Here is a 12195-nt window from a genome sequence, read left to right as displayed (position 1 = left end):
TTTTGTTTCTAGGGAGCTCAGGCACTGAGGAAGCAGAACCATGACTGCTTACCTCAAATAACGTCTTAAGGTTTGGCAACTGAGACTAGGCGAACTCATTCAGATTGAAGAAAGGCATTTAAGAATCCTTAACGTCTTGATTTCCACGCTTGCAAGAATTGCAGCAACAGCATCAGCGACACAGCTAAGCAAGCACTGGGCACTTGCTTAATACTAGAACAAGGTCGTGTTTAATTCTGTCAATAACAGAGTGAAAAGTCGCAATGCTTCATGTCCGAGACATGCAGTTTCTAAGAAGCATTTTTCCCAAGGTTCCCAGCTACTGAGGAGCAGAGCTGCCCTGACACCCAAGACTGCAGTAAAAGAACCAGGTTGTCAGGGATGACACCCATCTATCCACCCATGCTCAGACTTGTTTTAAGATCTCCAAATGCAAGATTTTCTAGTTAACATTTCTACTCCCTATTTATTTGTATGTGAAATACTGACAAGCTTTGCAATCAGTGGCATCTCAGAGTTTTCCCGAAATGGATTATGGGTATAATTGAGTGCATAGCTACATTTAGAAGATGGGTTTTTTTTTAGACTGAGTCTATGTAGCCCAGGCTTGCTGTGATCTCCTCATTGTCTGCTTTCTTTTTTTATTTGATTGTTTTTATTGAGCTGTATATTTTTCTCCACTCCCCTGCCTTCCTCCCCTCTCCCCTTCTATCCTCTCCCATGACCACCACACTCCCAATTTACTCAGGAGATCTTGTCTTTTTCTCCTTCCTATGTAGATCCCTGTATGTCTCTCTAAGGGTCCTTTTTATTGTCTAGGTTAAAAGCCAGTTGTAAAAACTCTATTTTAAGATTCTTTTTAAAAAGCCAGAAGATCTTAAATAAAGATTCCTGTGGGTCATTTCTATGTAAGCTGTGACATAGAAAACCATACAAGAAAGGAAGGGGAGGGGGAAGGGAGGGGGGAAGGAAGGAAGGAAGGAAGAAGGAAGGCAGGCAGGCAGGCAGACAGACACAGCATTTACTCCACAGTCTCACTGGGTTGTTATGGAGAAATGAGTTATTTTACTCTATTCCAGTGGTTCTCAACCTGAGGGTCTCAACCCCGTCAGGGGCCACTTATCAGCTATTTGTATGATGATTAATAACAAAATTACAGTTATAAAGTAGCAATGAAATAATTTTAGTGGATGGGGTCACCACACCATGAGGAACTGTATTAAAGGGTCACAACGTTAGGAAAGTTGAGAACCATTGCTCTATATTAACCTTCCCCCATTGTCAGAACATTGTTAGAACAGGCTCTGTGCTAGGCACTTGGCATCACCCCTGTGATCTCATAGAAACACTGTGGGGAAGTATACTGGGTGGCTTTGTGTGTCAACTTGACACAAATTAAAATCATTAGAGGAAGGAGCCTCAGCTGAGGAAATGCCTCCTTGAGATCCAGCTGTGTTTGGGGAGACTGCTTGTTCGTTCCCAGCTGCCCAGAACTGAAATAATCAACAGAAATTATATTAATTGCAATACTGTTTGATCAAAAGCTTAAGCATATTTCTGGCTAACTTATATCCTAAACTAACCCATCTCCATTAATCTGTGTATCACCACATGGCTGTGTCTTACCGGGTAAAGTTTGTTCCCTGCATCTGTCTTCAGCAGGGTTACATAGCATCTCATTGACTCCACCCCCCCTCTCTACACACCACACACACACACACACACACACACACACACACACACACACACACACACACACACATATTCCAGCCTGGCTATATTCTGTTAAGCCATTGGCCAAAAGCATCTTCTTTATTAACCAATGGCAATAAAACATATTCACAGCATACATCACCTCCCACATCACAGTTGTAGGATATTTTTCTCCTTTAGTGATCAATGGGGGAGGGCCCAACCCATGTTGGGAGGTGCCTGAGCTGCTGCCACTGGGTTCTATAAGAATGTATGCTGAGCAAGCCATAGGAAGCGAGCCACTAAGCAACACCCTTCCAAGGCCTCTGCGCTCACTTCTGCTCCAGGATCCTTCCCTGTCCGGACTTCTTCAGTGGTGAAGAGTGATGCTGAAGTATAAGCCTAATGAATTCTTTCCTCCCCAACTTCCTTTTTGGTCATGGCGTTTCATCACAGAAACAGAAACCCTGAGACAGGAAGATGACCTCAATCTCACCTAACAAATAAGGAAGGGAGTTTGTTCTCTTGTGCATAGTTGTAAGGGGCAGCCCAGGAGAACCTGCCCTACCATGGCCTCAGGCACCTGAAGACCAGGTATTTGCCCATGGGTTGCTGGGAGTAAGGAGGACATGAAGACAGGGAGCATCAGGGGCTGGAACATCTTTACTAGCCCCATAGAAATATCCAAATACCCCAGAACCTGTGTGCACACAGAGGTACACATTGGGTATCTATCAGCTCTGGTTAGGGAATCATGTGCACTGTGTATACTGTATCTGGGCTCAGTATTTTGTGTGTTGTGTGTTTGAGTGTTTGTCTCTGAGTTTAAACTGTGCTGTGCACCTGTTCTATGTGTCTGTTTCTGTAGTGGATTGTGTTTTATGTGTCTATTTCTAGTTATAGGTCTGTGCCTATGTTACACTGGGTTAGATAAGAGAGTAGACATGAGAGAAGTTGGTTCATGTGCTGTACTGTTGGCTCTGCTGTCTGGGGAGTCCGGGCAAGTGTGGCAGCCTCACTGTGAATGCAGTGACCCATGATGATGTTTGTATCAATTTCCCTTGGGAAGAGTGGGCTTTGGTGGATCCTTCCCAGAAGAATCTCTGCAAATATATGATGCTGGAAACCTTCAGGAACCTCTCTGCTATAGGCTACACCTGGGAAGAGCATATTGAAGAACGCTGTAAAAGTTATAGAAGATGTGGAAGGTATTCCAGATGTCACAATGGACAGAGGTCTTGTGAGAACAGGAGTATGTAAAGAAGCAATGTACTTCTTTTTCCTTAAAAAATGAGAAGATATATAGCATCTCCCACTTTAAGTAGACTTGATTAATATGATACAACCTTGCAGTTAATTGGTTTTCCAACTTCATTGAGAATACATCAAAAACTCACCAATGAAGAGTCTTTTGAGCCCGAGGAATGTGGAAATTCTTCTGTTTGTCCTGACTCAGCATGCAAGTGTAGTATGACTCACAGTCTAGGAAAATTCATGAGTGAAAGCAGTGTGGTGAAACTCTGAGTCTTTCCAGTTCTCTTCAAGTATGTGAAAAACTCACATGAAAAGAAGGTACTACACATGTGAGTCATGGGATAAAGGCTCTTCCCATCACAGGTATCTTCAAAGACAAAAAGGAACCCATAACAAAGAAGAATATCGATGTAAACAAAACCATCAAACCTTGAGGTCTGATTCCTCTTTACAATCGGACAAAAATCAAAAAATAAATTCATCCTGGTGAAAAGATTCTTTAGTGTAATTAATGTGGTAGATCTTTCACGTGAGCCAATTTATCTCATGAGCATCTAAGATGTCATACTGGAAAGAAACCTGTGGATATACTCAATGTGGTAAAGCCTTTGCATGCCACACTCATCTTCCAAGTCATGAAATAAGTTATACTAGAGAGAAACCTGTAAATGTAAGCAATATGTTAAATCCTTCACGTGGTCACCAAAGGCATAAAATACACACACTGGAGAAAAACCAAATGTAATGAATGTGGTAAAACCTTTTCTACATAGTGTACTCTACAAATACATAGAAGAACACATACTGGAGAGAAACCCATGAATGTAATGTATGTAATGAATGTGATAAATGTGATAAATGTAATGAATGTGGTAAAACCTTTTCATGTCATAGTCATCTTCATATACATGCAAGAATACATACTAGAGAAACCCTAAAAATGCAATGAATGTGGGAAAGACTTTGTACAGCTCAGTCATCTTCAAAGTCATGAAAGAATTCATGCTGGAGAGAAACCCTAGGAATGAAAGCTATGTGGTGAAGTCTGCACATTTCTCTAGTCTCTGAAAACATGTATATATGCTGATTCCCAAGAAAGTTAGACCCTGTGATCTTGTAGCAAGTGTTATAAGTTGTCAAAATCCTGACCTTGGTTTTAGGAATGAGTTTGTCTTAACTGCTTGGCCAGGTCTCTATCCCTGTAAACATTTAAAGCCTTAATTTTAATTTTCATTTTGTGTTCCTTATAGTCCTTCAGTGACTTTTGTGTATCTTCGATTGTACTTTACTTACTGGTGTATATTTTTTGGTCGCTGTGTATAGAACTGGATGCCCATCATCTAAGTGGTTCATTGTTTAATTAAATATGGGCCAATGTGTGATCATACTTTCAAGTCAAGGTATCTGTGAGAGAGGTAGTCAGTTGTCTACCGGTTTTATTTTCATGTATTCAGAAATCCCCTTGAGATGTTGTTATCCAGCCTGGCTTGTTTGTCAGTGATTAGTCATTTGAACTCCTAATTCTCATGTGTCAGCCTCCTGAGTACAAGTGCTTGGGAAGACGAGTACCCCCGGCATGTCTCACTTTGTGAATATGTTTTAATGATGCTAATGTTAAAATGTAAGAAACATTAAGCACCTCATGTGAGTATCCAAAGTAGCATTTCCATCTAAATGGAAGAGATGCAATAAAGTAGGATAATCCATCAACTGTATCTCATAACAAAGCTTAATGTGTGTGGTGGTTTTAAAGAAAATGTCCCCCAAAGGGATTGGTTCTATTAGGAGGCATGGCCTTGTCAGAGTAGGTGTGGTCTTGTTTGAGGAAGTTTGTCAATGTGTAGGTGGGCTTCGAGTTCTCACATATGCTCAAGTCATGCCCAGAGAGACAATGTCCTGCTGTCTTTGGATCAAGATGTAAGGACTCTCAGCTCCAGCGCCATATCTGCCGGCATGGTGCCTCCCTTCCTTCCATGATTAGAAAGGACTAAAGCTCTGAACTGTAAGTGAGCCACCCCTTAAATGTTTTCCTTTACATGAGTTGCTATGGTGGTCATGGTGTCTCTTCACTCCAATACAAACCCTAACTAAGACAATGTGCTATGGATATATGTATATACTTTTTGACATTCCATGCTTCTTCATGTCTCCATTAGTTATAGTTGATATTTCTTCTTGAAGTGCTACTGCCTTCTAAGGGAATTATCTAGAGATGACAGGTAATGTATTAGGAATGTAATTTTTTTAATTTTTGGTGTGTGTGTGTAATTTGATTATCTATTTTTAGGTCATGGCAGATATATGAAGACTAGGAGACAAATTCATAGGGTACACTTTTGGCCATCTTTATATGGTGATGAAGGTCACCTAGCCAGCCTTGTACTCCACAGACATGCCCATCTAATGCCATCTCACTAATGCTCAGATAAGACTAGTTGATGCATTATTACATCAGTGAGCTATTGTGTTTTCAGAGGGTAAACATGTTGTCAACTAAAGACTGAACAAAACCTCACCATTTGAATAATAAATCCTATTTGCAAATAAAAAAAGAAGTAGAAATAGGATATACAAAACTTTGAAACCGGGGCTTATAATTAACACTGAGTGCAAAGTGCTTCACCTAGAGTAGCTCTAACCTTGCTTGATGGGCGTGTGTAAAGAGATAGGTTCCTATTAATCACTGTGTGCTCCCACAACAGAACCTCACATCAGTACCTGTGAGGACAGAGCCAAAACAATTTTGGATAGTAGCTTTAGGACAAGACCAGGAGCCCCAGAGTCCTGCTGTTTTCGAGGAGGTGGCAGACGTTACAATTTATTTGTGCAGGTGGGGGAGGCATAACAACAGGCGCTCCCACCCCCAAAGCTGGCTGCCTTCTCCTTGTCCTGGGGGAAGAATCTATGATTCTCTCCCTGGCTATGACTTTTAGGCCTGGTCAATGGTGGATATCAGTTTGTCAGCTCCATAGGGAGAGGGGCCTAGTACTTTTTGTTCTTCTTTCCAAGCAGCTAGAATGTCCTGGCAAGTGTAGGTATCTCGTGAATATGTACGGAGTTTCTACAGAGGTAAAAGTTTCAGGAATAACCCCAGGAGGAGTCTCTTTCCCTACTGCCTCTTCCAGAGTTTAGACTGTCTAAGTGAGGGTTGGCCAGTCACCCAAGGAAGGCGCAAGGAAGTACCAGTGACCATTCACACGTACAAAAGTAATGTGATGAGTGAGGGCCCTGGTTGCATCTTTCTCCTGAGTAAATCTCTGCAATATTGTGTGGCTCCTTTGGGATGCCCTTACACAAGCCCAATAATTGTAAAATAGAGGGTGCGGTTCTGCATATCTGAGGATCTCTGCTGACCTGAACATTAATGATCCAGCGGCCGATTCTTAATAGGAAAGTGATAACTGTCACAATGAACAGGAAAGATGCTCTCAGATTTCTGTATTACCCTCATAATCTAATGTCTCTTCTCTACTTGTTTTTTTTTTTTTTAACATTCCTATGGGTTGTGCCTTTATCTGATAGGCATGTCCTCCCCTGGCCCCACACCTCTGCCTGCATCTGTGGCTGTGTCCTCCTTTTGGAAGCTCACCAATCCTATGATGTTCTATCATAAGGATGCGCAGGCAGACTTTCTCCCTACTGCTTTATCTTAATCTCCAACTGGCCTGCAGGCATCCTTGGGCTTTCTGAAAACCTTCCCTGCTCGGAGAACACCTATCTTCTTTTCTATAGATCATCACCATGAGGGATTATATCCCCAAGATCCTGGGTCCCGATGCCTTCAGGCAGTACGTGGGCCCCTATGAAGGCTACGACCCCACTGTGAACCCTACCGTCTCCAATGTCTTCTCTACTGCCGCTTTCCGCTTTGGCCACGCTGCAGTCCATCCACTCGTGAGACGGCTAGATACGGACTTCCAGGACCACACAGACCTCCCCAGGCTGCAGCTGCATGATGTCTTCTTCAGGCCCTGGAGGCTGATCCAGGAAGGTATGCCTGTCCTTTTGATGTGATCCTATAACTAAGCACACCCAGGGTGGCCCAGTGTGAGACTTTACCTTCTATGCTAGCTGGTTAAGTGAATGCTACCTAATTTTTTAGTATTATTTAGAGGGCATAAATATATTCAAAGCCTTTTTCACTTATGTACCTATGTGGCATATTTCTTTCTGTTTCAGTACATGTGTGTGCAAATACAGGCTAGAGGACAGTCTCTGGTGTCATCCTTAGGAAAGCAATCTACTTCCTTTGAGAAAGGTCTCTCATTGACCCAAAGTTCACCAATTAATCTGACTGACCAAACAGCGAGCATAAGAATCACCCTGTCTCTGCCTCCACAAGATCAGAATTACAATCTCTCACCATTACACCCTACAATTATTCCCCTGGGTTCTGAGGAGCAAATTCAGATTTGGGGGCCTGCCTTGCATTGTACGTTACTGATTGAGCCATTCCCCAGGGCAGTGCTCAAAGTTTTTTAAAAGGTGAAATTTCCTAAGAAATGCCTTGACTCACATCTGGAGTTCTTCAGTATTCAGAATAAATGATCTAGATATACAGCGCGCTCTCTCTCTCTCTCCCTCCCTCTCCCTCCCCCTCTATCTGTCCCTCTCCTCCCCCCCCCCTCTCTCTCTCTTTCTCTCACCTCTCTCACACTCTTTTCTCCCTCTATCTCTCCTCTTTCTCTCTTTCTCCTTCCCACTTTCTATCTCTCCCTCTCCCCTCTCTCTCTCTCCCTATCCTCCTCCTCCTCTTTCTCCCTCCTCCTCCCACCCCATTCCCTCTCAGCAGACAGACAGGTAGTAGTGTCCTGGTAGTCATGCCTTATAGATGGGTGCTGTCAGGTTCTTCATCACCAAGAACTATACCTGTTCTCTGATGAGACCAGCACTGTGAGCTGCAGGATGCTGGCATTTTGCAAAAATGAAAGAAAAAAAAAAACCTGTGGTTCTCTGGAGGATTGTTTCCACACTACCCCACATTTTTACTTTCTATTCTTATTCCCGTGTTCTTTCTGTCCCTCTGATGATTTCTAAACGGTCTCAAGAGTACGTTGGGAGATGGTGGAGGGTAGAGATGATGGCAGCTGACTATGTTCTCTCACCACTGATAATAAAATTGCTACCATGCAGAACATAAGGAGAGATGCTTGGGGTCTTCCCCGTCACCCTCACAATTCAAAATATATTATAAATTTGCCTTTGGTGGGCACCTGAGGTAACTGGCCTCTTAGTTGATGCTATTGTATGTAATTCTGAATTCAGACAGCTAAGAGTGGGCAAGACCTGAGAGCTGGCTGGTTTGCTTCCTTTGAGGCCTTCTATGAGGATGACCCAGACTTCAGTGGGTAACAGAGCAAGGTCCGTGAGAAACAGAGTTTACCAGACCCAGGCTGCATCTTACTGTTCCAGACAGTGGAGTCCAGAGAATATTTCCTTGGGCTCTAAACTGGCAGTTCTCAATCTGTGAAATGATGACTCCCTCAAAGGTCTCACCTGAGACCACTGGAAAATACAGATATTTATATTCACAGATGTTGTGATTCATAACAGTAGCAAAATAACGGTTTTGAAGTAACGTTAAAAATAAATTATGGTGGGGGGGGTCACCACAACTAGAGGAACTGTATTATTAAAGAAGTGCAGCATTAGGAGTGTTGAGAATCACTTCTCTAAACATTCTGCTGCTGAAAAATAAATGATGAATCTCAGTAATGTGGCCCTGCCTGTGTCTAGGCCCCAAGGTGTTCAAGGTGCATCCTGAGCACTAAGTTGCCAATAACCACAGTGTCCTAAGGAACCTGGAACACTTTCAGAACTGCGAAAGGTGATTTGGTGAAGCTGCAGAGACAATGGTTAAGAATAAACCTGCTTTGTAACTGAGAATCTATCCATTGTCCCCAGAACTTAGCAGGGACCTAGGGACTCCTCTGACCTGTGTATGATATTTTTCAGGTGGCTTGGACCCAATAGTGAGAGGCCTCCTGGCAAGACCAGCCAAGCTGCAGGTACAGGAGCAGCTGATGAATGAGGAGCTGACCGAGAAGCTCTTTGTGTTGTCTAATGCTGGCACCTTGGATCTGGCATCACTCAACTTGCAGAGGGGCCGTGACCATGGCTTACCAGGTCTGTCTGGTCTCTAGATGGTATGCCCCAGTATGTTTTCGGGGAAGGACTCTCTGGTTCATTGTCTGGAGTAAAGTGAAATACACTCACAAATCTATTGCACTGCCAGCTTCAAAGGAATAGATTTGTGTTTTCTTGTTCAGTTGGTTGGCTGGCTTTTGTGTTTTTATAAGAGGTTTTACTATGTTGCTCAGGCTAGATTCAAACTCGTGATCCTTCTGCTTCAGCCTTCCAATTAATTGGGATTAGAGGTATGTGCCGGGCCTATAACTACATATCTACCTGTAAACCAACTGCCCTGCACCCTGTGAGCACCACAGAAGAGTCTGTGTGCCTTTCTATGATTTGTATTCAAGATGCCTCTTCTGGTGTGTTTCCTTGTATGGCCTGGGGACAAATCCCAGTCTTAGAAGGGCATCCAACTACAGAACTCATCCAGGACCCTGTTGGAGTCCCTACCACAGAAGTCTGTGGAGTCCCAGAGTTCCCTAGGAGATGCTACACTGATGCTTTGTCTAACCCAGTGGCCCACTCAGAGGACCAGTGGCCAGTATCCTAAGTACATGCAGCAGGAAAAGCCCCAAGTTCAGGGGCTATTACTGTGGTTGCAGGGTGTAGTCGGTGCTGTCCTATGTCAATTCTTCTCTCACCGCAGCCACCAAAAGGATGAGAGTAACTTGGGTTTGAAGAGCAAAGACATACAGGGAAGATATAGAAAAGGCTCCCCTTTGCGTGTGTTGGAAGAGCACACACATTCTGTATGTCACCCTGGACTCTAGGTGCACGCGTTCTCCGAGCTGTGGAAGTATACAGCTGCCGCGTATGCCCCCGACAAATCTCTCTCCCAAGTTTTGAATGTAATTCACTTACTTTTCATTCCTCAATAATCCTGAAAGATATTTAATGATGTAACTGAAATATCCCCCAACCTCTGTGGCAAGCAGTGGGAATATATGTTTCTAGGTAAATCAAATCCACAGATTTTATTTTGCTTGTCATGAGATTGTGGGATCTGGGAGGTCTGCCTTAAAACAGACTGTGATGAAGTAGAAATGTCATGGAATTTGTCAAAATTGGGTAGACAGGAAAGGAGGAACCTGTTACCTTGCTATATAGCTCCCGAGAAAGATAACTGAGGTGACCCATCTGGAATGAGAGGAAAAAAAGAGGGGAATGACCAGAGAGTTGCCCCTTACCAGGTCCAGCATGTACAGCAGACCTTGAGTTGAAGTAGAACAGACTTGTTGGCCAGGAAGTTCAGGAGCTATGGCTCTGAAAAAGGTGGTACGGTGATTAGCTGTATCAAATATAAATTCTCTCTCTCTCTCTCTCTCTCTCTCACACACACACACACACACACACACACACACACGCGCGCACGCACACACGCATACACACACACACACACACACCACCATCATTAAACAGATACCAGCTTCTCCTGAATCAGAATTGAAGGAGATGCTATCATTGAGGATTGACTCAATACCATTGGATGGCAGCATTCACAAACCAGTTTTTAAATTCCCACTACTTATTTTTCTTCACTTTGTGTGTATAAGAGAGTACCTATTTTTTTTTTTTGTCTGTGTGTGTGTGTGTGTGCACATGCGCTGGTGGGCTCTTGTTCTCCATGAGCTCTCAGCGTTCTTCTGGAGCATCAACAGCACTCTGAAGAAGGTGGCGCTGTCACCACAGTTCAGTAGGAGAAGACTGGTCCAATAATAGTATGAACCCACTAAAGTATCTTGACTTGGCACCCTTTCTATCCTAATCCACCCCAAAAATACACTCTTTATAAGACCTCTAGGTCTGTGCTGCCTGTCCTGTCCTGTTAAACTCCATAGGGCTGAAAGTCATACCACAATAACACAATCATCACTCTGCATCAGGGGATGGCAGACAGGGCTATGTCTCTGCAACTCTAGCTTCCAGGGATCAACAGAACCCATGGGTAGACTAGTGAACCCTAAGTCCCTGTAAAAACAGACCTAGCCCCTCTTTCTTGTACAGGCTACAATGAATGGAGAGAGTTCTGTGGCTTGTCACGTCTGGAAACACCAGCTGAGCTGAGCAGGGCCATTACCAACCAAACCGTGGTCAACAAGATCATGGACCTGTACAAGCACGCAGACAACATCGACGTCTGGATGGGAGGCCTGGCTGAAACGTTCCTGCTGGAGGCCCGCACTGGCCCTCTGTTTGCATGCATCATTGGGAAACAGATGAAAGCCCTGAGGGATGGAGACAGGTGAGTACCTGTGGAAAGCCTCTCCCCGTTCTGGGCAAAGCATGCTGGGTACAACAGCGTTCCACATCAGGCTTGTATGAAGGAGCTAGATCTGGGCTCAAGCGCTTATGTGACCTTGGGAAGGTTTTCCCTCAAATATACCATTGCCGACCCTAAAACAACGTTGATACCAAACAAAAGGACCACAAGATGTATAGAATATTCTGTTCACTTAGAAATATTACTGTTGTAGCCAGGCGATGGCAGTGCACACCTTTAATCCCAGCAGTCTGGAGGCTGAGGCAGGTGGATCTCTGTGAGTTCAAGGCCAGCCTGGTCTATAAGAGCTAGTTCCAGGATAGGCTCCAAATCTACAAAGAAACCCTGTCTTGAAAAAAAAAGAAAAGAAAAGAAAGAAATATTACTGTTTTCCCATATTTCTAGTCATGTGTATGAGAAGGCACATAACAGAATTCAAACTGTGACAATCTGTCGCTTCCATCTTTGGCTGTTTGCTGGCACTGCTGACACCGGACAGGTAGCCCTGCCTTGATGCAGATGCAGACCCCAGCTGGTACCCAGGAGCAGAATGTGGCTGAAAAGAGTCCCGCCCACTCCCCAGCATGCCTCTCCCTCCATCCCCACACAGCTGGCTGAGGATCCTGCCTGCCTTACACTTGCTTCTTCCTCCATTTCAGTCTAGGATTTTGAGCTCCCCCAGAGGGGGTGAGAAAAGCAGGTGTGTTACACCTGTGCACCTCATGAGCTGACGCCAGATGGTGATTGGGGTGTGACATGAAACATTAGCATCATGGAACCATCAGGGAAAAACCAAGGAAGCATTTCTTTCTTTTTTCTTTCTTTCTTTTCTGATAGTTACCCCCATACTAGAT

The 12195-nt window shown here is 43.9% G+C and overlaps 1 protein-coding gene across 1 annotated transcript in view; it reads left to right on the top strand.

The window, feature by feature from the left end:
- Positions 1-12195, top strand: part of Tpo (thyroid peroxidase) — an 80344-nt gene that overhangs the window by 47142 nt on the left and 21007 nt on the right. Inside the window, exons 12-14 of the mRNA XM_042054540.1 lie at positions 6679-6937; positions 8902-9072; positions 11086-11323. Of these exons, the coding sequence (XP_041910474.1) occupies positions 6679-6937; positions 8902-9072; positions 11086-11323 (668 nt within the window). The remainder of the gene's footprint in view (positions 1-6678; positions 6938-8901; positions 9073-11085; positions 11324-12195) is intronic.

This window comes from Arvicola amphibius, chromosome 2, assembly GCF_903992535.2.
Source record: "Arvicola amphibius chromosome 2, mArvAmp1.2, whole genome shotgun sequence".
In the NCBI taxonomy this organism is placed as follows: Eukaryota; Metazoa; Chordata; class Mammalia; order Rodentia; family Cricetidae; genus Arvicola; species Arvicola amphibius.
The sequence above is the reverse complement of the archived record's forward strand: the minus strand, read 5'-3'. Positions and strand labels throughout refer to the sequence as shown.